Source organism: Muntiacus reevesi, chromosome 17 (assembly GCF_963930625.1).
Source record: "Muntiacus reevesi chromosome 17, mMunRee1.1, whole genome shotgun sequence".
In the NCBI taxonomy this organism is placed as follows: Eukaryota; Metazoa; Chordata; class Mammalia; order Artiodactyla; family Cervidae; genus Muntiacus; species Muntiacus reevesi.
In genome coordinates, this window is record NC_089265.1 from 55,144,792 (window position 1) to 55,171,703 (window position 26,912).

The window sequence follows — 26,912 nt, forward strand, 5'->3', positions numbered from 1 at the left end:
CTTTAAGCATACTATTTTCAGTCAATTCTTTGAGCTGATAATACTATGTGAAACTAGATTTCCTTGCTTATTTCTACAGCACCCAGTTTGGTTTCATTCTGAGTCACAGTAGGGTCCCTGTTGACCTATGTGCCTGCTTTTGTGTGTGCTTCAACCTCCTTCTGGAATAACTCTTCCTTTATCCATTGTAGAAACTCTTGTCTTTTAAAATTTAGCCTATGCAAAAATACCTTTAAAAAATTATCTAAAGAAGTTGTGGTACATATACACAATGGAATATTACTCAGCCATAAAAAGGAATGCATTTGAGTCAGTTCTGATGAGATGGATGAACCTAGAACCTATTATACTGAGTGAAGTAAATCAGAAAGAGAAAGATAAATATCATATTGTAATGCATATATACGGAATCTAGAAAAATGGTACTGAAGAATTTACAGGACAGCAATGGAGAAACAGACATATAGAATAGGCTTATGGACATGGGGAGAGGGGAAGAGAGGGTGAGATGTATGGAAAAAGTAAAACGGCAACTTACATTACCATGTGTAAAACAGACAGCCAACGGGAATTTGCTGTATGGCTCAGGAAACTCAAACAGGGGCTCTGTATCAATCTAGAAGGGTGGGATGGGGTGGAAGATGGGAGGGAGGTTCAAAAGGCAGGGGATATATATGTATACCAATGGCTGATTCATGTTGAGGTTTGACAGAAAAGAACAAAATTCTATAAAGCAATTAACTTTCAATAAAAAAATTAATTAAAAAAATCTCCACTGAAGCTCCCTACATACACATATTCACACTGCATTCTACAGGCTGGGTGAGGTTCAATTTACTCATTTAACCAATATTTATTGAGAGGTTAATCTGTGTCTGTCACATACTAGTCTCGACTCAACAATATCTGTAGAGTCAGCAAACTAATGAATGGTGATAAAGATAAATGGAGTGCAGAGTGCATTAAAGAGGACTGAATCTGTGCTTCAGGGGACCAAATCAGAGATCAAGGAGTGTCTCTCCATCTTGATGAAACGTTCTATTTCCTAAGTACAATCATAGCAGTCAGTCACTGATGGTGCAACGTTCCTTAACTGCTGCTCTGCTTCTGTGGGAAGTCAGCACTCTTGCTTCTCATGAAGACTCCTTCCAGGCCTCTAGGAGCTAAAAATTATGCCATAATCTTGTCCTCATGTTTATTAGTGCTTTGGGAAATTTCAGTTAGTATTAAACAACATCAGCACCTCCCTTGTACCTCATTCTCTTGAGCTGAGTCCAGGAAGACTCAGCTTCAATCCTTGGAAACCCCAAATAATTCAGTTAATTTAGGATGGCCATGTTTTCCTGGGCTGGCTGAAGCCAGTTCACTGTACTATATAAACGGGAGTGAACAGAGAGACGCTGTATCTACAGAAGAGGAAACTAAAAGGTTAATGCTAGAACTCTGGCTAGGAATAGGCTCCAAAAGCACTGCTGTGAGGGACTTGATTCCTAAAGCAACAGTCAGTCACTAAAGAAAAGGCAGATCACTTAGGGCTTCAGTTCAGTTCAGTTGCTCAGTCGTGTCTGACTCTTTGCGACCCCATGAACCGCAGCATGCCAGGCTTCCCTGTCCATACCAACTGCCAGAGTCCACCCAAACCCATGTCCATTGACTCAGTGATGCCATCCCACCATCTCATCCTCTGCTGTCACCTTCTCCTCCTGCCCCAATCTTTCACAGCATCAGGGTCTTTTCAAATGAGTCATCTCTTCGCATCAGGTGGCCAAAGTATTGGAGCTTCAGGTTCAACATCAGTCTTTTTAATGAACACCCAGGATTGATCTCCTTTAGGATGGAGTGCTTGGATCTCCTTGCAGTCCAAGGGACTCTCAACAGTCTTCTCCAACATCACAGTCCAAAAGCATCAATTCTTCGGCGCTCAGTTTTCTTTATAGTCCAATTCTCACATCCATGCATGACCACTGGAAAAACCATAGTCTTGACTAGATGGATGTTTGTTGGCAAAGTAAAGTCTCTGCTTTTTAATATGCTATCTAGTTTGGTCATAACTTACCTTCCAAGGAGTAGGCATCTTTTAATGTCATTCCTGCAATCACCACCTGCAGTGATTTTGAAGCCCCAAAAACTAAAGTCAGCCACTGTTTCCACTGCTTCCCCATCTATTTGCCATGAAGTGATGGAACCGGATGCCATGATCTTAGTTTTCTGAATGTTGAGCTTTAAACCAACTTTTTCACTCTCCTCTTTCACTTTCATCAAGAGACTCTTTACTTCTTCTTCACTTTCTGCCATAAGGGTGGTGTCATCTGCATATTTGAGGTTATTGATATTTCTCCTGGCAATCTTGATTCCAGCTTGTGCTTCCTCCAGCCCAGCGTTTCTCATGATGTACTCTGCATATAAGTTAAATAAGCAGGGTGACAATATACAGCCTTGACATGCTCCTTTTCCTATTTGGAACCAGTCTGTTGTTCCATGTCTAGTTCTAACTGTTGCTTCCTGGCATGCATACAGGTTTCTCAAGAGGCATGTCAGATGGTCTGGTATTCCCATCTCTTTCAGAATTTTCCACAGTTTATTATGATCCACACAGTCAAAGTTTTCGGCATAGTCAATAAAGCAGAAATAGATGTTTTCTGGAACTCTCTTGCTTTTTTGATGATCCAATGGATGTTGGCAATTTGGTCTCTGGTTCCTCTGCCTCTTCTAAAACCAGCTTGAACATCTGGAAGTTCGCAGTTCATGTATTGCTGAAGCCTGGCTTGGAGAATTTTGAGCATTACTTTATTAGCGTGTGAAATAAGGGCAATTGTGTGGTAGTTTGAGCATTCTTTGGCATTGCCTTTCTTTGGGATTAGAATGAAAACTGATGTTTTCCAGTCCTGTGGCCACTGCTGAGTTTTCCAAATTTGCTGGCATATTGAGTGCAGCATTTTTACAGCATCATCTTTCAGGATTTGAAACAGCTCAGTTGGAATTCCATCACCTCCACTAGCTTTGTTCGTAGTGATGCTTCCTAAGGCCCACTTGACTTCACACTCCAGGATGTCTGGCTCTAGGTGAGAGATCACACCATCGTGATTATCTGAGTCATGAAGATCTTTTTTATACAGTTCTTCTGTGTATTCTTGTCACCTCTTCTTACTATCTTCTGCTTCTGTTAGGTCCCTACCATTTCTGTCCTTTATTGAACCCATCTTTGCATGAAATGTTCCCTTGGTATCTCTAATTTTCTTGAAGAGCCCTCTAGTCTTCCCATTCTACTGCTTTCCTCTATTTCTTTGCATTGATCGCTGAGGAAGGCTTTCTTATCTTTCCTTGCTCTTCTTTCAAACTCTGCATTCAAATGGGTATATATTTCCTTTTCTCCTTTGCTTTTAGCTTCCCGTTTTTTCACAGCTATTTGTAAGGCCTCCTCAGACAGCCATTTTGCTTTTTTGCATCTCTTTTTCTTGGGGATGGTCTTGATTCCTGTCTTCTGTACAAAGGCACGAACCTCCATCCACAGTTCATCAGGCACTCTGTCTGTCAGATCTAGTCCCTTAAATCTATTTCTCACTTCCACTGTATAGTCATAAGGGATTTGATTTAGGTCATACCTGAATGGTCTAGTGGTTTCCCCCACTTTCTTCAATTTCAGTCTGAATTTGGAAATAAGGAGTTCATGACCTGAGCCACAGTCAGCTACTGGTCTTGTTTTTGCTACAGTCTAGAGCTTCTCCATCTTTGGCTGCAAAGAATACAATCAGTCTGATTTTGGTGTTGACCATCTGGTGATGTCCATGTGTAGAAGCTCTTCTTGTGTTGTTGGCAGAGAGTGTTTGCTGTGCCCAGTGCGTTTTCTTGGCAGAACTCTATTTACTTTTGCTTCGTTTTTGCCTAACAAAGTCTCCTTGTCTCCATGAGATCATGGTTCCTTAGCTTTGAGTCATCTCCCCAACAGCTGTCATTATCATGTCAAGAATCAAATGAAAGCAAAGGCTCATCTTTTACATTTGCATCTAACATAACATCCGGTTGCTACTGATTAGGAGGCTCCTCCTCAGAGCTTCTTAGTAATTTTTCTTTACAGAGAGGTGTTCCTAAACTATATTCTGATTTTCTTTCCCTTCCTTTGTGGCAGAGCAATACCCGTTCCCCAAACTTTGCCATTATAAATAAGCAAGTTCTCTGCAGAGAATATACATATTTTTTCTAATATACACTGCCATACAACCCAAGTTGCCATGTATATTTTACTACCTTACAAACACAACTAGGCAGTTTTCTGGCTGAAACATTACCAAGGGAAGATTCATGTTGTCATCTTATTTCCTCTAGCTCATAACAGCCAGATAAGATGGCCCTGTTATACCTTTTGTCCCACTTTTTGCCTCCCTGGCTTTGTTCTTCTTCAAAATTGAGCTAGCTATTCTGGGTCTTCTGTTTCTCCATTGAAGCTTTAGAATTGGTTTGTTGATATTCACAAAACAACTTGCTGGGATTTTGATTGGGATTATATTGACTCTATAGAACAACTGGCAAGAACTGACATCTTGATTACATTGAGTCTTCCTTTCCTTGAATATGGAATGTCTCTATATAGTTGGCTTTTCTTTGGTATTGTTTATCAGTTTTTTATCATTTTCCTCATATCTTATATGTATTCTGTTAGATTTACATCTAAGTAATTTTTGGAGGTGCTAATGGAATGAGTTTTTACTATCAAATTCCACATGTTCATTACTGGTATACAGGAAAGCAATGAACTTTTTATATTATCCTTATATCCTACAACCTTGCAATAATCACTTATTGGTTCTAGTTTGTCAGTTCTTTAGATTTTCTACATAGACAACTATGTCACCTGTTGTTCCCTCACAATTTACTCTCAAAGTCTAAGCCATATCAATTTAAAATGACTTGAGATTATTTGGATTTGGATGTATTTGTTTTAAAGTTCTATTTTACATTTTCTGCCTTTAGAGGTGAAAAAATTGGCCAAGAAAATGGAGCCATCTCAGGTAAAAGGAACAGAAAGGTTCTTAGAGCCTGTGATCAAGGCTGGGAAGTGTTGAGGGGTGTTAGTGTGTTTGTGTGTATGTGATCATATGCGGACAGTTTGCTTTATTGGTGGTTGGTGGCTCTAGTTCACCAAAATTCCTCTAAAAACAGATTTCCAAAGCCACTGATTAACAACTGAGTATAGCTACATAGTGATTCTTGTTATCCTTAGAGAATAATTGTTGCAGCAAGACTACAATGTATTAGGAAGTACCTGTGGTTAGTTTGCTGATACACTTTTAATGAGTCAGTTCACTTACAGAATAACCCTCCTAATTGGCTGGCTGTTGTTCAGTAACTCTTACTGTGCTGTATGAAAAAGTCAATAAGAATCAAATGCATATTTTATTGATTTTCTTCTAAGGAATCATTCTTAAAATTTTTTTCAAGTATGTTTTCCCAGGTCTTTGAACAGTGTTTCTCAATTTTTTAACATAAGAATCTTACTGTCTGTTTCCTAAAACTTTTGCTATAACTCCGGGAAGGGGTTTTCCAGAAACTATTTAGAAAGCTAGTAACTTCTGTGTATCCCCCTCAAACCAAGAAGATACTGTAAACCTTTGCTGTTTTGTAGTCTGTTACCAAAATGGGGTGGGGAGGTAATGGCTTTTTAATATTTGTTTTCTAAACATAAACACACATAATATAATGGATATGCTTTTTCAATCCATTCATTTCTCCCTCTCTTCCTGAAGTTTCTTACATACACTTCCCACCTGCCTAGGATCTAGCCAGTTCACCATTTAATAATCATTGCTCTACACTTCCTATTACTATTGAGGGTGTTTCTTCCTTTAAATCACTAAAAACAACACTCCAATAAATATGCTTTTACATATGTCCTCAAGTGAGAGGATCAGCCTCTTATACAAAGCAGGGTTTTCTTCAGCCAAAGGTATATCAGTATCAGAACAGGTCTGCTAGAACTTCCAACCACACAGACTCTAAAAACAAGCTTGAGAATTCTGTGCTCACATCACTCCAGTGGAAGGGAAAGCATACCTTTGCCTACAATGTTGCCCTTGTCTTTTAGAGGAAGCTGAAACTCCAATACTTTAGCCACCTCATGCGAAGAATTGACTCATTGGAAAAGACCCTGATGCTGGGAAAGATTGAAGGCAGAAGGAGAAGGGGACGACAAAGGATGAGATGGCTAGATGGCATCACCGACTTGATGGACATAAGCTTGAGTAAACTCCAGGAGTGATGGACAGGGAGACCTGGCGTGCTGCGATTCATGGGGTCGCAAAGAGTCAGACATGACTGAGCGACTGAACTGAACTGAACTGATGTTTAAATCAAAAGACAAAAGTATAGTTCACTAATCAAAAATATATAATGATCCTAAGGCTATGTTTTTCAAATTACAAGTCCAGACCCATTAGGAAGTCATGGAATCCATTTTAGAGAGTCACAATCAGGATTGTTTTAATGAGCTAGGATAGAGAGGTTAGAAAATATCAGGGAAAATCACATGTAGTAAAATTAGGATTGCTCCATAAAAAGTTGACTTCAGTTATAGATCTCTGAACACATGTTTATAACTGTGTGTAGAGGACCACATCATAAACTATATTTCTTACTGTGGGTCACAATCAAAAAATGTGAAAAACATATCTCGGAAGGTTTCTGAGGAAAACACGGTGGCCTTGGAAATAGTAATTGATCATGAGAAAGGTCCACAGTGAAGGGGTGGGTTTTGCACTCTTTCTTGGGTGTAGAGTGCCGGTTCCTCTTGCTGTAAGCTGGGGGCTTTCACAGCCTGTGTGCATGAAGCCTGTGGGCAGTGTCTGTGGACTACAGCTCCAGCCTTTCACTTCAAGAAATTCCTACGTGAAGTCTATAAAACATTTACACATACATCCATAATCCTCCACTGCCTCATGGCTTAACGCCCCATGAATGGATGCTGCAATCAGGTCCAAGGACTTTTAAATAAATTTTAAAGTAAACATGATCATTCTAGATGTTTATGACAGACAGGGAACTTGGTAACTCTCTGTTCCAATATTCATTTATAGACATGGAAACTGAACCCAAGGCAATAAAGCAATGTCTTCTGAGTCACAGAATGCTATATGTAAAACTAAATGAAGCCATCATGTTGCCAACACTGAGATTTTTAAAAATTATATAATGAAGAATATAATTAATTTGTAATGTAGGAAAATTAGGAAGTACAGATTACTGAAAAGATGAAAAACATAAATATATACAGCCAATATATCCTCCAATAGCTGAATGAATAATCAAACTGTAGTAAATCTATACAATGGAATATTACTCAGCATTAAAAAAGAAATGAGCTATCAAGCCATTTAAGACATGGAGGAAATATATATTGCTAAGTGAAAGAAGCAAATCTGAAAAGGCTACATTCTATATGATTCCAACCATACGACACCTGGGCAAAGGCAAACTACGGAGACAATAAAATCACTAGTGGTTAACCAGCAACAAACAAAAAACCCAATTCAAAAATGGGCAATGGACTTGAACAGACAATTCTCCAAAGAAGATATGCAAATAGATATTCAGCTGTTCAACATGATTAGTCATTAGAGGAATGCAAATCAAAGTCACAAAGAGATACCATTCCGAACCCATGAAAATGATGATTATTTAAAAAAAAAAAAAAGGAAACACATGTTGGTGAGGATGTGGAAAAACCAGAACCCTTGTACATTGCTGGTGGGAATGCAAAATGGTGCATTTTCTGTGGAAAAAAATTTGGTGGTAGTTTCTCTGAAAGTTAAATATAGAATTACTATATGATCCAGCAATTCCATACCCAGGTATACACCCAAAGGAATCGAAAATAGGGGCTCAAACAGATACCTGCTCATGACATTCAATCACAACAATTTTGCAGTAACAAAAATGTGGAACCAACCCAAACATCCATCAATGTATAAACAGATAAACAAAATGCAATATATACATAAATGGACTATTATTTAACCATAAAAAGTAACTGAATTCTAATACTTGCTACAACATGGATGAACTTTGAATGCACTGTGCTAAGCAAAAAAGTCAAATACAAAAAATATTAACAAATAGAACTTAAACTCAAAAGTATTTGCACAGCAAAGGAAACCATAAGCAAATGAAAGATCACCCACAGAATGGGAGAAAGTATTTACGATGCAACCGACAAGGAATTAATCTCCAAAATTTACAAACAGCTCATGCAACTCAGCATCAACAAAACATCTCAATCAAAAGATGGGCAGAAGACCTCAACAGACATTTTTCCAAAGAAGACAAAAAGGTACTGAACATCACTAATTATTAGAGAAATACAAATCAAAACTACAGTGAAATATCACCTCATACCAGTCAGAATGGCCATCATCAAAAAGTCTACAAACAGTAAATGCTGGAGAGGGTGTGAAGCAAAGGGTACCCTCCTACACTCTGGGCAGGAATGTAAACTGGTATAGCCACTATGGAGAACAGTACTGATGTTTCTTAAGAGACTAAAATTAGAGCTACCATATGATATAGCAATCCCACTCTTGAACATATATCCAGAGAAAAACAGAATTTGAAAGAATACGTGCACCCCAACATTCACCGCATTGCTGTTTAATATAGCCAATACAATAGCCAATACATCCACTGACAGATGAATGGATAAAGATGTGCTACATACATACAAGAACATCACTAGATGATCAACACTGAAATCAGATTGATTTTTTGCAGCCAAAAATGGAGAAGCTCTATACAGTCAGCAAAAACAAGACCAGGAGGTGACTGTGGCTCAGGTCATGAACTCCTTATTTTCAAATTCAGACTGAAATTGAAAAAAGTGGGGAAAACCACTAGACCATTCAGATATGACCTAAATAAAATCCCTTATGATTATACAGTGGATGTGAGAAACAAATTTAAGGGACTAGATCTGATAGACAGAGTGCCTGATGAACTATGGATGGAGGTTCGTGACATTGTACAGAGACAGGGATCAAGACCATCCCCAAGAAAAAGAGATGCAAAAAAGCAAAATGGCTGTCTGAGGAGGACTTACAAATAGCTGTGAAAAGAAGAGAAGCAAAAAACAAAGGACAAAAGGAAAGATATACCCATTTGAATGCAGAGTTCGAAAGAATAGCAAGGAGACATAAGAAAGCCTTCCTCAGCAATCAATGCAAAGAAATAGAGAAAAACAATAGAATGGGAAGACTAGAGGGCTCTTCAAGAAAATTAGAGATACCAAGGGAACATTTCATGCAAAGATGGGCTCAATAAAGGACAGAAATGGTAGGGACCTAACACAAGCAGAAGATAGTAAGAAGAGGCAGCAAGAACACAGAACAACTATACAAAAAAGATCTTCACAACCCAGATAATCATGATGGTGTGAGAGCCAGACATCGTGGAATGTGAAGTCAAGTGGGCCTTAGGAAGCATCACTACAAAGCTAGTGGAGGTGATGGAATTCCAACTGAGCTGTTTCAAATCCTGAAAGATGATGCTGTGAAAGTGCTGCACTCAATATGCCAGCAAATTTGGAAAACTCAGCAGTGGCCAAAGGACTGGAAAATGTCAGTTTTCATTCCAATCTCAAAGAAAGGCAATGCCAAAGAATTGCTCAAGCTACCACATAATTGCACTCATCTCACACGCTAATAAAGTAATGCTCAAAATTATCCAAACCAGGCTTCAGCAATATGTAATCCATGAACTTCCAGATGTTCAAGCTGGTTTTAGAAAAGGCAGAGGAACCAGAGACCAAATTGCCAACATCCGCTGATCATTGAAAACGCAAGAGAGTTCCAGAAAACATCTATTTCTGCTTTATTGACTATGCCAAAGCCTTTGACTGTATGGATCATAATAAACTGGAAAATTCTGAAAGAGATGGGAATACCAGACCATCTGACCTACGTCTTGAGAAAACTGTATGCAGGTCAGGAAGCAACAGTTAGAACTAGACATGGAACAACAGTCTGGTTCCAAATCAGAAAAGGAGCACATCAAGGCTGTATATTGTCACCCTGCTTATTTAACTTATATGCAGAATACATCATGAGAAATGCTGGGCTGGAGGAAGCACAAGCTAGAATCAAGATTGCCGGGAGAAATATCAATAACCTCAGATACGCAGATGACACCACCCTTATGGCAGAAAGTGAAGAAGAACTAAAGAGCCTCTTGATGAAAGTGAAAGAGGGGAATGAAACAGTTGGCTTAAAGCTCAACATTCAGAAAACTAAGATCATGGCATCTGGTCCCATCACGTCATGGGAAATAGATGGGGACAGTGGAAACAGTGGCTGACTTTATTTTGGGGGGCTCCAAAATCACTGCAGATGGTGATTGCAGCCATGAAATTAAAAGAAGACGCTTACTCCTTGGAAAGAAAGTTATGACCAACCTATATAGCATATTAAAAAGCAGAGACATTACTTTGCCAACAAACGTCTGTCTAGTCAAGGCTATGGTTTTTCCAGTAGTCATGTATAGATGTGAGAGCTGGACTATAAAGAAAGCTGAGCACCAAAGAATTGATGCTTTTGAACTGTGGTGTTGGAGAAGACTCTTGAGAGTCCCTTGGACTGCAAGGAGATCCAACCAATCCATCCTAAAGGATATCAGTCCTGAGTATTCATTGGAAAGACTGATGTTGAAGCTGAAACTCCAATACTTTGGCCACCTGTTGTGAAGAGATGACTCATTTGAAAAGACCCTGATGCTGGGAAAGATTGAGGGCAGGAGGAGAAGGGGATGACAGAGGATGAGATGGTTGGATGGCATCACCGACTCAATGGACATGGGTTTGGGTAAACTTCAGGAGTTGGTGATGGACAGGGAGGCCTGGCATACTGTGGTTCATGGGGTCACAAAGAGTCGGACATGACTGAGCAACTGAAATAAACTGAACTGAACTTACATACATATAAAAGAATATTACTCATCCATTAAATAAAAAGAAACAATACCATTTGCAGTAACATGGATGGACTTAGAGATTACCATACTAAGCAAAGTAAGTCAGATAGAGAAAGACAAATATCATGTGATATCACATGGAACAACAGACTGGTTCCAAATAGGAAAAGGAGTATGTCAAGGCTGTATATTGTCATCCTGCTTATTTAACTTATATGCAGAGTACATCATGAGAAACGCTGGGCTGGAGGAAGCACAAACTGGAATCAAGATTGCTGGGAGAAATATCAAAAACCTCAGATATGCAGATGACACCATCCTTATGGCAGAAAGTGAAGAGGAGCTAAAAAGCCTCTTGATGAAAGTGAAAGAGGAGAGTGAAAAATTGGCTTAAAGCTCAACATTCAGAAAGCTAAGATCATGGCATCCGGTCCCATCACTTCATGGGAAATAGATGGGGAAACAATGGAAACAGTGGCTGACTTTATTTTTGGGGGCTCCAAAATCACTGCAGATGGTGATTGCAGGAATGATATTAAAAGACGCTTACTCCTTGGAAGGCAAGTTATGACCAACCTAGACAGCATATTAAAAAGCAGAGACATTACTTTGCCAACAAACGTCCATCTAGTCAATGCTGTGGTTTTTCCAGTGGTCATGTATGGATGTGAGAGCTGGACTGTGAAGAAAGCTGAGGGCCGAAGAACTGATACTTTTGAACTGTGGTGTTGGAGAAGACTCTTGAGAGTTCCTTGGACTGCAAGGAGATCTAACCAGTCCATCCTCAAGGAGATCAGTCCTGGGTGTTCACTGGAAAGACTGACGCTGAAGCTGAAACTCCAATACTTTGGCCACCTGATGTGAAGAGCTGACTCATTGGAAAAGACCCTGATGCTGGGAGGGATTGGGGGCAGGAGGAGAAGGTGACGACAGAGGATGAGATGGCTGGATCGCATCACCGACTCGATGGACATGAGTCTGGGTAAACTCCAGGAGTTTGTGATGGACAGGGAGGCCTGGCATGCTGCAATTCATGGGGTGACAAAGAATCGGACACGGCTGAGCGACTGAACTGAACTGATAGGCAGAATCAAAGAAAAAAAAAATATATATATATATACACACAAATGAGCTTATCCACAAAACAGAAACACACTCATAGACTTACAGAACAAACTCATGGTTCCTGTGGTGAAAGGAGGCGAGGGATGAATTGGGAGTTGGGGTTGACATGCTATATTTAAAACAAGTAACAAACAAGGACCTACTGCATAGCATAGGAAAGTCAGCTCAACAGTCTGTAATAATCTAAATGGGAAAAGAATTTGAAAAAGAATAGATACATGTTTAACTGAATCACTCTGCTGTATACCTGAAACTAACATAATATTGTTAATGAACTATACTCCAATATAAAATTTAAAATTTTTTAAAGGGACCTCCCTGGTAATCCAGTGGTTGAGAGCTCACTTTGCAATGTGAGGGGCACAGGCTCCATCTCTGGTCGGGGGACTAGATCCCACAAGCCACAGTGCAACGAGGCCTGTGGGCTACAACTGCTGAGCCTGGGCGACACAACGAGAGAGCCCGCATGCCAACTAAACAAGAGATCCTGCAGGTTGCAATGAAGATCTTGCACGCAGCAACTAAAAAACCAACACAGTGAAACAAATTTTTTTTAAATTTTAAAAAAAGATCAATGGTTGTCAGGGTTTGGGAGGAAGGGAGAAAGGGATGAACAGATGGAACTAAAGGAATTTTTAGGGCAATGAAACTCAGTTCTGATACTGTAATGATGAATATGTGTTATTATACATTACTCAAAACCCACATCAGGTATAACACAAAGAGTGAACCCTAACATAAACTATGAATGGTAGTTAATAATAAAATTTATCAGCATTGTCTTATCAATTTTAACAAATGTACACCGCTAAATGCAAGTAATAGGGGAAACTGCGTATGTGACCAAGGATGAAGAGGTATAATATATGAGTACTCTCTACATACTGCTTAATATTCTGCAAACCTAAAACTGCTCTTTAAGTCTACTCATATTTTCATATGAGACTATAGCATGGATATTTTTGTAACATGCTTTTTTCCACTACCATGTCCATACATTATTATCTTTGCAGGGATTGAGCCTGGACACAGTGGCGATGGGAAAGTTAGTCAAGGATAGAGATGAGGCCATGGAAGGACGATTCAGAGGATGTAGGAATTTAGGGGCAGGGGATATTTACTCAAAGACTCACACAGTGGAGGGACTAGAAACTTCGTGGATGAACAGACATAACTAAGCCCTTGAGTCAGTGTCTCCCAACAGGTTGAGAATTTGAGCAGGGCAGGGAGTTTCAGTTCCTGTTCCAGGAGTCCTGGTCCCCTGCTGACAAGAGGCTGGCATGACAGGATTGAGCAAGAACAAGATGAAACCTCAAACATTCAGTCTGGAGCTCAGCATAGGCTTCCTGCTAGGGTGAAGTGAGCAGGTACAAGAGACACTCAGTCACGATGGTCAGTTGTCTGAAATACCCCTAACAGGAATCTGCTGAGGCACTTGGAAGCCTGCAGGGCACCAAGGGAAGGACCTGCTCCACCTCAGCCAGAATGTGTGCACATTAACCTCGGCTTCCCACCTGACCTTTCTGAGTGACATTCCTTCTCCTGGGCATCCTCCTATGTGGCTCTCAGCCCAACTCCCACCAGGAAGGGCGGATCTGCCTGTCATAAGACCTATGACCTTTGGGGATGCTTTAGGAAAACTCTGCCTCCTCGCCCTGGGGGCCACAGCAAGGGTTGGGCTGCTACCCCTTGGCACAGAGTCACCATTCAGAGGAAGGAAACATTCACGCTTCTTCCCATCCCGCCTCTTCTGCATCCAGCTGGCAGTGGACACACTGTGCTAAGTACTGGGTCCCATCAGAGGAGGAGCCTCCCGCCCCCACTGCTGGTGATGACACCTGCAGCCATCCTGGATCTCCTTCAGAATCAGTGAGGCAGGGCATCCCACAGCCCCGTACCACTGAAGGAGGCCACAGCCCTTTCTGCCCTTACTCTCCCCTCTGGTAGGGCAGATGGGGATGCAGAGGTGCCACCTTCTAGGAGAAATGAAGTGTCCAAAACAGAGTCCCCTCCCATCCGCTCAGGGCAGCCTTTGTCTTTCTGCTTCCTACTTCTCTCCTCCAGCCCCCAAAAGTCCCTGGTCCCTGAACACTAGGATGCCACAACTGCCCGCTTCCCGTGTCCCTCGGCCCATCCTTTTCCTCATGTTCTGGGCATCTAGAGTTTCTCTGTGATCTTTTCTTAGTGCTCGTGTTCCAAGAACATGTTCAACCATAACCACCTTTTCATACCCACCTGGCCCTCAGCTGACCACCGCATCCTTAGGCCCTAACAGAAAGAGAAACTCCCCGTGGTAACTTCCAGAATCTGTCTCTACTCCACCTTCAGCTTTGGCTCTCCATACCACTCCTTCCACCCCCAGCCATGGTACCTTCCCAGCTCCTCACTTAGCCTTTTGAGTCGCTGCCCAAACTCCATTACATGACAGCAACCTTTCTTCTCTTAGTACACAAAGTCTCACCTCCATGCTTCCTTCTCTCTACTAACCACCAGCAAAGTGTCTGTTTTCTCCAAGCTCATCTCCTGGACTTAGACATTCACTGCCATCTACTCACTTCTACACCACCACATGGCCCCAGCAGTTCTCCCTGCATCATCAGTTTCTCTCTCCTTGATTTCATCCTTTCTCTCAACATCCAACATGTTATGTCTCTCATTTTTAAAAAAAACAAACACACTCTCTGGGGTTTATCTACAGCTTTCTCCCCATTTGTCTGCACCTCTGTGGAATAAACCTCTTTGAAGGAACTGATTACACTTGCTATCACCAATTACCCTCCTTTCATTTGCTCTTGAATCCGCTCCAATCATGCCTTCACCTCCATCACAGGTGAGTATGTTTTTCTCAAGGCCATTAGTGTTGCTAAATCTAATAGGAACTCTGCATCCTCATCCTACTTGGCCAATTCACAACTTTTATTGCAGTTGATCACTTTCTCCTTGTAATACGCCAGGATGCCACACTCTTCCAGATTTCCTCCTTCCTCCCTGGCTTCTGCTTTTCCGTTTCCTCTGCTTATGTGTTTCTCTTTTTCTTCCCAATTTCCTAACACTGGAATATCCCAGAGCCCAGTCTTTAGACCTCTCCTTCCTGTATACTCATTCCTTTGGGGACCTCATCAGGTCCCTTCATTATACATCTCTCTCCATTTCTCTCTCTTTCTCCAGCCAGGGTCCTCCATGTGCACTCTGTGCAGAACAGACTGTTGGAGGCATGGTTTCAGGAAGAAGCAGACGATTATGAAACTATTGTAGTACTGGGAGCAGCAGAGGAGACAAGAAGGAATTGTTTTTTGAATTTTGAAGGTAGAAACAACAGGATTTATTGATAGGCCAGAAGCAGACTTTTTAGAAGCAAAAGTCAAGGATGACACCAATATTTTGGCCTGAACAACTGGCAAGAGAAAGGTGCCGTTAGCTGATGTGGGAGCAGGTCTGGTATGTGTGATTGGGTGGTGGGGGTGGTACGAAGAATCAGTTCATTTCTGAAATAAATACTGGATATCCAAGGCTATACAGTTCTGATTAGACAATTTGGGCATGTGAGACTGTCTACCACATAAGATAATGATCTCCGTGGAGGCGAGGCCTATGTTTTAGGTGACTGCTGTGTCTGACATAGTTTCTGGCACGCAGTAAGTACTCAAATATTTTAATTGTTGAATGCAAGATGATTCTCAAAGTCATTTTTATTGTGACTCTTCGGCGACATTATCATCAACTTATTTTAATTCTAGGAGGCATTTATTCCATGCACCTGAAAGACAGTGAGGGTCAAAGAGGCAACAGAGCTACAGCAAGCTCCCAGACAGGTCACCTCGTAAAATCCAATCAATAACAACAAGGTGCAGAGAGGGGAGATTCTATCATTTACTTCTGACATCTGTCATATTAGCTATGTGCTTTTGATAAACACAAAGCACCTCCTCAAAGAAGAAGCACCGCAACACTCCTCTAAAAGTCTTCCCTCCAGATTGTGGGAATATATAGTAGTTATCGATGAACTGTGCCAAAAATGCACTGGATTCCTAGCTATCACTTCTTGTACTATCATCATGCACAATTTGCTCCTCTGGGGCCCAAAGACAGCAGGGAAGCCAGGAGAGAAGTCAAGCATGATCTTTACCTTCAGCGTACCTTAGATAAGGGTCTTCCTTCTGTGCTCGGGTCCCTCTATCCACAGTCCAAGGTGGAGATGAGAGTCAGGTGGAATGCTTACCTATCTGTGAAATGGGTTTAAGCTCCTATACCATATGGGGTGTACAACCTAACGCCTCTACTCTCTCCATCACATACCACACTGAAAACAAGGAGGCGCAAACAGGTGGTTCTTTGCTTAGAGGTATAGAGTTTATTTGGAGAGGGTCCTGCCTCACCAGAATATTAATGGAAATGATGATGATAGCCTTTTCAGGAGGAAGCAGAAGTCTGGGAACCTCTGAGCTCCTTCTTCCTGGACTGGGTACTCTCCTGGGGTAGACGAGTGCCTTCTGCTGAGGTGCACTTTGAGACTTGGGATGGATTTTCTGGCTGAGTGGCACGAGTCAGCAGAGGACTGTGCTTGGAGCTGCCACTGGAGAGGGGCAGGAAACAGGACTGGCCGGACTGCACGGACTGCACAGACGGTCGCTGGAACTCACTGTCCAGGCACTGGAGCGCGTCAAAGAAGCCCTCCTCCTTCTCCAACTTAGCTCCCTTTATGGGGCGCTTGGTGGGAGGTGGACTCTTCTCAGCCTTTTTTGTCTTGGTTTTGGCCACTTTCTCATCCTTACAGCGGAGAATGCATTCCTTATGCCCTTGATCTTTCGTATTAGGGTTAATCCAGTCTGTAAAATGCTTCAGCTTATTTCTGAGGTCGACTTCTACAGCTTCTGGAAGGATAGGGCTCTTGTGAGTATCACACTCACAGGTATGTAAAGACAGACCCTGCAGCTCTTGCGCCTAGAAAGGGTGGCCCTGTAAACTTTGGCCCTGCAAATTTTGGATCTGAAAAATATGTGGGTCCTTTAAATGCAAACTGTGGGACAGCAAAGTTGGTACTGTAAGGTCTGGCCCTTTAAGCCCTGAACACTTCCAGACACAGCATTCGCAGGAGTCCTTGTTTGGGTGAGGTCATTTACCTTGCTCTAACAGCCTTACAGACCATTCTCATCTAGTCCTTTGGTCCCAAGGAATCTTGGAGGATGCTCTAGGAACTCAAGGTAAGGGAGATGCTGGTGAAGGTACAAACAGGGAGCACCAAGCTGAGAGTTTGGAGATGGTGGCTCTACAGATCCAGACAGAACCTGCTAGTCCCTACTCACTCAAGGCAGCCATCCTGGCCAAACTACATTTTACCTGAGAAAGGTCCTGGAGACACATGTGAGAAGTCAGGGGCTCTTGGGGGTTCAACTTAAAAGTGTCCCTGCTAGAACCCTGGCAGAGCAAATGCTCTCTCTGGATGGAGAGAGATTGGGACTGTACGCCTTCTCTGTGGTTCTCTGAAGCTTTGAGTTTTCCTGTGTCCCCATTCTCCCTGCTGGTGCAGGGAGTTATCTCAACAAGGTGACTGGTAACAGCCTCTGGTGAGGCTTATTGCTGCTGCTTGAGGCCTGACAGCGTTCAGGGGATCACTTCCTGATCCGTGTAGGGACGGACCACTGCCTCTGGGTCTAGAGGCTTCTTTTCTGGGGTGCAGGGAACTGAGCTGCTTCCAGGGCCCCTGGAATTCTGTGGACCCAGTGATTTAAGTTCCAACCGCTGCAGATGTTCCAGCAGATGTGGGTAGGGACAATCCCCTAGCAGATTTTCTCACATCTTTAGTCAAGATGGCTCTGCAACATCACCGTGGCCTGGACAAGCAACTATGGGCTGGCCGTGCTGGCCACAACAGATCAGAAGAGGTCACTATCCCCTAAGGTCTCCAGGTCTGCGGGCTAGGGGACACTCATACTGGTCAGTGTGCTGCCCTGGGACAGAGGCTGCTGGTCATCAGGGGAGAGTAGCAACTGGAGGGACTGCTGGATCTTCTGGGACAGACCCCAGCAATGGTAAATTAAATTGCCAAATAAACCACTTCTAAAGGTGGACCTCCAGCAGCTCGGGGCATGCTCCATAAAAATGCTACCTTGCCTCCTGAGGATTTTTAAATGGACTTCTCCAAACAGGTAGGCCCCTGGGTCTCAGGAGACAGGCTTCAACACATCTCAGGACTTAGGTTGCAGGGTCTGCTACATCTACAGAGATCTCTGGGCAACAGCTAGCAAGCCCCATGGAAGCTGGAGCTGCCACTGAAGTGGAGATGCCAATGCAAGCCTTCACACTTGACCAGAGTCAAAAATGGGATATTGATAGAAGCTCGCTGATAGAAAAAATGAAGAAGCCCAAATTCAGGAGAGTGGGAAGAACGTGGGTCTAACTGAGGTAGAGGAAATTTTAGACAGTCTGGAGATTAATAAATCATTGGGCGGGGGGGGGGAGAGTGGGAGAGATCGGGATCGCCTTTGGGGGCAAGACGTTTAGGAGCAGACCAGGGACTCAATGTGCAGGAAAGAGGAACCATGGAAAGACAGCTGCGTTTGCTGTAGCCGGCACACTGAGACCTCAGTGCATCCCCCAAGCAGTGGACAGAGACGACTTACAAACCGAAATGTGGAAGAGGGCAGAGCCAGGATCACAGGGTTTGGGATTCGTTTGCCGTGATATTTGCACAGGGTCCACAGTGGATCCTTCAAAAACAGACAGTTTGGGTAGAACCTCAGGTTCTCATGAACCTCAGGTCAGGGGAGATAAAAACCCATCTTTTCAACAGAGGCCTTAGAGGTAGCATTCATGATGAAAGAAATGGTAGTGTTTCCACCCAGGTTTGGAAAATTTGGGGGCGGTATGACATAAGCTGCCACAGGAATCTTCCAAAATCTTGGGAACCCTCAGGTATAGATAGAAATGCAAGCATTTACGTACAAATACTTAAAGCTATATCAGCAACTGGGGGAGACAGGAACGTTAGACGAAGGGGATCAAGGTAAGAGGGTATTTTAGGTTTGTGAGCCTGGTGTTCAGGAAAGAAAGGGAATCAGATTCTCAAGGGCTACTGACCTTGTTTCTTCAGAATACCTTCAGAGTTGCTCTTCTTCTTGACATGCTGGTTCACAGGAATCCTAGGCTCTTCAAGGCTCGAAGAAGACAGAGCTCCTGCATCCAAGGGCAGCTCTGGCCCTCGACACTCCTGCCTCAGCTGCTGGTGACCAGCCCAGTACTGGCGGATGCTGATTGCGCTGGCAGACTTGGTGGCTGGCTTAGTGGCTGACTTGGCAGCTGACTGGGTTACGGATTTCTGAGTTGTTAGTCGGGACACTGTACGGGTTGCTGATGGAAGTGAAAGCTGTTTGAAGGGCAGGGACTCCTGACTCTGATCGAAAGACAGACTGGACATGGACAAAACCTCTAGGCAAGAGGAGCCCTGCGATGGCCCCGATGAAGTAGGGGTGGTCAGAGTGGTCTCACCCGATATCAGCTGCTGAATCTCCAGAGCCACAGAGTTGCAGATTTGGCAGCAGGGGTCTGCGCACAGGAGCCGCCGCACACTCCCCTCCTGAGGGAGCCAGCCCTGGCTGGGAAGGGAAGCGTGGCAGTCGCTTGTTACTGACGCAGCGACATCCGCCTCTTTGCCAGTGTGTGGCCTGAGACAGACCTGTGAGCTCTTGCTCTCTAACCCCAGGCTGTTATTACCATTGCTTTTCTGCAGAAACATTCAGCAGGTTGGGGCTAGCTAAACTGGACAAGGTCTCAGACAACTGGTGGGAACACAAGGCCTTGAGAAACTGGGTGAGCTCTCTGCTGACCTGTGCTGAGAAGCTGAACTAGCAGAAGGGGACCAGGCAGGTGGGAGAGCCAATGGCGAGCTGATGGGGCAGCACCAGCAACATCACCAGGTAGAACCTGGAGTCAGCCTCGCTTGGGGCCACGGAAGTCCTTGCGGGAACTCTGCATTCTGGGGATTAGGAGGTGCAAACAACATCTCTCGGGAGCCAATTCCTCATTCTGCAGAGCTCTTAGGAAGGGGATAATATGACAAGCTCCTGCCTGAGGGTTGTCCCAGGAACTGGCCTCCCTGAAGACAGAACCAGAGGAGGTAATGTCAGCAGGGTCCAGGGATCTGCCCTTGAAAGGGTGTGGCTGTAAAGAGAATATGAAAATGATGACTCATTTATGCACTTAACTATCCATTCTCCTGACTGGGTAACTTGTCTCATGCTTGGGAGAAAACCCACATAGTTAAATCCTGACTTTCAGTACCTTTGTGAGCCTAGCCCAGAGCAGAGCTGAAGACCCCCTCTCCACTGAGACATCTGACCCCACCCTTCTCCTCCCCACCAACTCTCACCCAGGGCTCCAGGCTCCATGCCTCTGGCTCCCGCTCAGCCACTCCCCTTCTCCCAGCCCTGCCCCAGGCCAAACACAGAAATCACTACAGGCCATGCTAGGAGGTGGGAGACTGCAAAGAGCTAGAGATTACCTTCGCATGATCGAAAGCATCTCCCACGGCTTGTCAGCTTCTTTCCGGGAATGTCTCCTAGCTGAGAAACCAGGAGACAGTGTTACACAGAACAGGAGGGGATTCAGGGACATCCTACAGGAAGTTGAAGGCGTTGAATGACAGGAGACTGCAGACAAGCCCCCTCCCCAGTCAGCACTCTGAGCACACATCTGGGTACAGCTTAACCAGCCATGACAAGCTCTCCTAGACCTACTCGCATTTATCTTCACAACCACGCTATGAGTGAGACCGCATCATCAGATGCCCATTTTATGGATAACAAGACTGAGAGAGGAAATGACCTCTACTGGGTCACAAAACTGGTAAACAACACAGTAGAGGACGTCTCCCCACTTCCTCTTCACTCCCAGGGGTCAGGTGGAGAATTTTGGAACATTCCCAGGTTCTCATTTCCCACCCAGAGAGTCTTCTGGGAGGATCTGTCAACTTGGGGAACTGGAGCAATGGTTAGAGCACCCAGCGCCTGGCACCAGGGGTCACTGAGGGCCAGGGTCCATGGAAGTCTCACCCCCAGGGGAGAGAAGTCAGAGCAGAGACTGGGACTTTACCTCTTGGTGTTTTCTCTTTAGCCCTTTGTTTGACTTTCTGGTGACGCTTAAAGACAAAAGAGAGTGTGAAGCTGGGGCACCCTCTTCTTTTCATGGCTAAACTGAGACAAAACCTGCAAATATTTCCCAGACTTCTTCTGCTACAATTCTATACCTTTTCCCTGCTCTACTTTTTTCACCCCATCATTTCCTTTCTCTTCTTATTTCTGATTCATTTCAAAGCTCTTCACACGCCATACCTCCACCCCCATTTCCTGAACACGTTCTGTGGGAAATCAGAATAAGATAAGAGAAAGGGGGAAATGGAATAAAGGTGGGTGGTCTAGTAGACAAAGGACTTTGGCCATCCAAGGCCCTAAAAGTCCACCAGCCAAAAGGATCACCCAAATCTGAAGGTGTACTGGGATCCAGTCAGGAAACTTCCTCCATTTTAAAAAAAAAAGCAGGGATAAGGGTAATGAGAGACAGTGAAGGGATAAAACCTTGTCTGAGGCGTAACTGGTTCAGTCATGGTCAAAGCGTTTCCCTACCCGGCAGCAGTTCCTGTTAGGTCGCAACTTTAAATCTTGGTGTTTCTTTTTCACTTGCCAAATAATTAATGCAATAATGATGATGGAGCCATAAGTGTAAAAGGGATATCCAACATCCCACAAAATAAAAGTAGGGCTCAACATCATCTAAACCTTACTAGCCATCCCTCTTCCTAGGCTTCCTAGGCTTTATGGGTCTTGGAACCTACCACCTCCAAATTCTAGACCTATCGTCCAAGCCTCACAGAGCATAGAACCAAACCAGCAGACTGCATCACAAAGCCCTCCTGTTTCCTAAGTCATGCATGGCATCACAGACCTTTATTTGTCTAGGAGAAGCTTATGTTACACAGTGTTAAGGTGAGGGTGTCTGGTTGACAACATGGGTTGCAGAGCCTGAGCCTAAAGATGCCACGTCACAGGAAGTAAACACTCCTTCATGCCCTCTCTATTCTCTCTATCCTGAAGGCTCAGCCTTCAGCTCTCAGATAACAGTCTGGCATCTATCCCCAGATAACTGAGTCTTTATGTACACTGTATGCCCTAAAAGAGAGACAGTAGATTGGTCAGACAGACTCCATGAACTATATATATCACTGTTCTGAGAAGATAACTAGGAAACACACAAGAGGACAGTGTATACATTATCCCGTTAAGTCTTGGACAGTGAAGTTTGATGTCACAGGCAATAGGTGGGCAGTCATGAAAAGGACTGTGATTATTGTGGCAAGAGAAGGACATAGTTTCTGTTGTTTTAAATAACTTCCTGAGAGTTAAAAGAGTTCTCCCAGTCTATGCGATCAAGCTTTTGACAGACGAGAAGAAACTGTAAACAGTGCCTTCCAAGGAGGAACATGACAGAGGCTCACTTCTGGAGCTTGGTTTTCCAGAATGGCCTTTACAGATCTCAGTGGTGTCCTGTGGAGTATCCACTCATGGAGGTGGGTTACTGGCAAGACTAAGGGCTACAGACTTGGACTCTTGGGATGAATCCACCACGGCTGAAGTGGTTGGCTGAAATGTTTACGAAAATCTGAATCTGAACACTTTCAGGCAGGTCAAGCTTTTCTCTGTTCAATCTTAGTACCCCCCATCCCCATGTCCACTGATTTGCGTATTAATGTTACCTGCAGGATCCCTGTCAACATTGTGATATGCCTCTAAGACTCCAGGATTTCTGAATTTCCTAAGAAGCTCTTGCCTGGATGAGAATGGTCCCATAGCACCCAAATTCTCAGACTCAAAATCTCTGAAGAGGCTATTTGGTCCTTCCTCCAGCATTCAGTCTACCACTGAATGGTGTGGTGAGCCAACAATCTGTGTTCATCCCTAAGCTGCCCAGTCTCAAAGGTACAAAGACATTTGAGTTATATTACCTGCCTGCTCTCAGGTCACTTAAACATCTAGCTTCAAAGACAAAACTAATTCACAATCAAAAATCCACCTTATTAAGAGTTGAATCAGGACCTCCCTGGTGGTCCAGTGGTTGAGAATTCACCTGCCAATGCAGGGACATGAGTTCAGTCCCTGGTCCGGGAAGATTCCATGTCAGGGGGCAACTAAGCCCATGGACCACAGCTACTGAGCCCACGCCCTCGAGCCCAATAGCTGCAACCACTGAGTGCTCTAGAGCCCACGCTGCAAGCAAGAGAAGCCAGCACAGTGAGAAGCCCGCACACCACAACAGAGAGCAGCCTCTGCTCGCCACAACTAGACAAAGACTGCACAGCAACCAAGACCCAGCACAGCCAAAACTTTTTTTAAAAAAGGGTTGAATCAAGAACCAGCGTTACTAGGAGCTGGGAAAGAAGGGTATAAGGTGTTATTTGATGGGTACGAAATTTCTGTATGAGATGATGAAAAGGTTCTGAGAATGGATAGTGGTGGTGGTGGCACAGTACTATGAATGTACTTAATGTCACTGACGTACACTTAAAAGTGGTTAAAAGAGTCAAGTTCATGTTGTGTATATTTTACCACAATTTAAAAAACAAAAGGCTAAAAAAAAATCATTAGCATGAGGAATCTTTTTTTTTTTTTTGCTATCTATAAGGAAGAATATTCTGAAAATAATTTGGCAAAGAAACAGATTACTGAATATTTTTCTTCAATGTCCTTTTTCACAGAACAAAATAAAAACAAAAATAGATCCTTAAATTTAAGATAATTTAAGAAGAGTCTCATTCTGAAAATGGAATGGATTTGAGCCATTTCAACATTTTTCCTAAACTTGTAAATTCCATAATATAGGAATGAGAAGACATTTCCAATTAAAGAGAACTGAATGACAGGTTGTGTATATGTGTTAGTCGCTCAGTCGTGTCCGACTCTTTTCGACCCCAGGGACTGTAGCCTGCCAGGCTCCTCTGTCCGTGGAATTCTCCAGGCAAGAATACTGGAGTCGGTTGCCATCCCTTCCTCCAGGGGATCTTTCCCCCAGGGATCAAACACAGGTCTCCTGCATTGCAGCTGGATTCTTTACCATCTGAGCCACCCAGGAAGCCCAAATGACAGGTTATTAATAATTAGTTAAAAAGCAGCTTGCATTGGCTTTTTAGCAGCAAGTCAAGATACCTGAAAAGTGACTGGAGTTTTTACAATTGTCATTATTCCTCCCCAGCCGAGCTCCTGCTTCCCGCTCGGTGCCGCTGCAAGCGCCGGCAGTCTCCCGTTGACCTGACCCGGGGTGGCACTGTGTGGGGCTCAGGGTCCTCCCCCACCCCAGTCTTACGGTCCAGGGGCAGGTGTCGTACTTTCAGATATCCCCAGGACCCCGGGGTTACCAATGGGACAAAGAGGAGGTGCCCACAACACCCCATCTCCTACCCAACCCACTCCTGCTTCCGGCAGCGGCTGCTGCAACGCTGCTCAGTCTCCCAGTAGCCTCTTTGCCCTAGACAAAATCATCAAATTTGGCAAACTTGGTACCAGCTCCAACCTGTATACTATTTCCATTAGAGATAATCCACGGCCACCGTCACCCCACTAGGCCATTAAACCCATCTGCTTCAGACTCCTCTGCTGCAACTTATCCAGACCTTGCTCTTCCATCTCAGAGCTGAGGAGGTAGAGCCGAAGACAACCTTATACCTTTCTGCAGCCCAGACCGTTAGTACAGGCTTATTTACTGATCTGGCAGCCACTGACAGAGGGTGCTTGTGTGGATGGGACAGAGGGATCAGCATCTTCCTAAACAAGGGCATATTTGCGTAATGAACACACTGTCACTTTCGATGATGTGGACACGGATCGTCACATTTGCCCTTCTTGCCACACGGTTTACCGTGAATGGCAAACAAGGGAGATGAAGTACATCAAAGGCCTCTGTGGACTCTACACAGAGTCCTGTGTGGAGGGCTGCACAACTGCAAAGGATTCAGACTTGTCTGTGTCGAGAAAACTTGCTAAAGCTGGACCCTGCTCTCATAATGACGCTACAGTGCCACAATGATAACAGTAGAATTTCTTCAGGAACCTGTTCGGGATTGCTGATTCACATGCAACATGGGTCATATCATAGCCCAATAAGGAAAACGCCTCACAGGACACTAGTGTGACTTTGTCCCTCCACACAAGGCTTATGAAGGAGCTGTGCTGCGGCTCATTCTCAGAAAACACTAGTGAACGTCTTTAGATGTCTCGGGTGATGGGGACAGAGAGGCACAGGTGCTGCCATGCAGAAGCAACAGTTTTAGACACTGGCATTTTTATTAGTGCCCAAGTGTTGGACAGGGAGTAGACAGGAAGCCTCAGAGAAGAATCAGCAAGACCAGCAGCGCTCCACAGCAGCCTCTTCGGAGGCAGACGTGTAGTGAGCAGACAGAGGCACGAGAGGGCAGCACGTGCCTACCCACCGTGCCCCAAGAGCCTGCGACACGCCATCTGTTCCACGGCCTCCCAATTCTGGCCTTACATCAGAAATACTGGGAGGCTCGGCAAAATAGAGATTTCCTGGCCTCACCCCAGAATCAGAATCTCTACGAGCAGGGTCTTGAAACCTATGTATTCAATAAGTGTCAAAAATAATTCTCAAGCAACAGAACACCGGGCTTTGGGTGTGTGTTTGGGAGCAACGGGACTCCAGAGAGCAACAGTTCTTCCTCCAACCCCAGTTTTATTGATACACAACTGGCACATAACATTGTATTAGTTTAAGGTGAGGTAAACAATATAATAATTTGTTACATGCAGGCATCGTGAAATGGTTACCACAATAAGTTTAGTTAATGTGCATCATCTCACTTAAGATATTTTTTTCCTGTAACAAAAACTTTTAAGATCTACTCTTTTGGCAATTTTCAAATACATAATATCGTTAACTACCATCACCACACTATACATACATCAGAACTTATTCTATACTTATCACTTACTCTATACTTAACACTATACATACTCCAGAACTTATTAATCTTGTAACGAATTCTGTACCTCTTGATCGTCTTCATCCATTTCCCCCACTCCCTCTCCCTGACCACCAATCTATTCTCTGAACAAGTTTGGTCATTTATTTTTAGATTCCACACATAAGTAGGATCATATAGTATTTGTCATTCTCTGTCTTGAGATATAGTTCACTTAGCATAATGCTGCAAAGGGCCATCCATATTGTTGCAAATGGCAGGGTTTCCTTCTTTTTTATGGCTGAGAAATATTCCAAGATATCATATTCTATATCCATTCATCTGCCAACGGATGCTTAGATTATTCCAAGTCTCGGTTATTAAAAATAATACTGCAATGAGCACGGGTGTTCAGATATCTCTGAGAGAGAGTGATTTTGTTTCTTTCAGATATATAGCCAAAAGTGGGATTGCTGGATCAAATTTAAAGCAACTCTTATTAAAAAATTCCTCCTATAATAGGTGAGTTTGACCATCTCTGGCCATGACCTAACTTAGACAGTGGTCTATAAACAGAAGTTAAGAATTCAGGAGCACAAGGAAGAAAGGAGAATCGATTCTGAAAAGAAAAATTACTATGTGCCAGGCCCTTTACACATCACCTCATTCAGTCCTTATCATCAACTCAGACCCAGGTATTACTATCCCAAGTTATATATGAGGAAACTGAATCACCTATAAGTAAAGTAAAGTTACTGCAGATGGTGACTGCAGCCATGAAATTAAAAGACACTTGCTCCTTGGAAGAAAAGCTATGACCAACATAGATAGCATAATAAAAAGCAGAAACATTACTTTGCCAACCACGGTCCATCTAGTC

General features: G+C 43.6%; 1 protein-coding gene across 1 annotated transcript; it reads right to left on the reverse strand.

Annotated features, from left to right (window-relative positions):
* Nucleotides 1-16,341: 16,341 nt before the first annotated feature.
* On the reverse strand, nt 16,342-21,833 carry SPATA31F3 (SPATA31 subfamily F member 3). Its single transcript, XM_065908355.1, has 5 exons — nt 21,690-21,833; nt 21,160-21,205; nt 20,570-20,630; nt 19,150-19,664; nt 16,342-16,943 (listed from the first exon to the last, which is right to left on the reverse strand). Exons 1-5 carry the CDS (start codon nt 21,831-21,833, stop codon nt 16,483-16,485), a joined length of 1,227 nt encoding a protein of 408 aa, XP_065764427.1. The 3' UTR covers nt 16,342-16,482.
* Nucleotides 21,834-26,912: the final 5,079 nt, after the last annotated feature.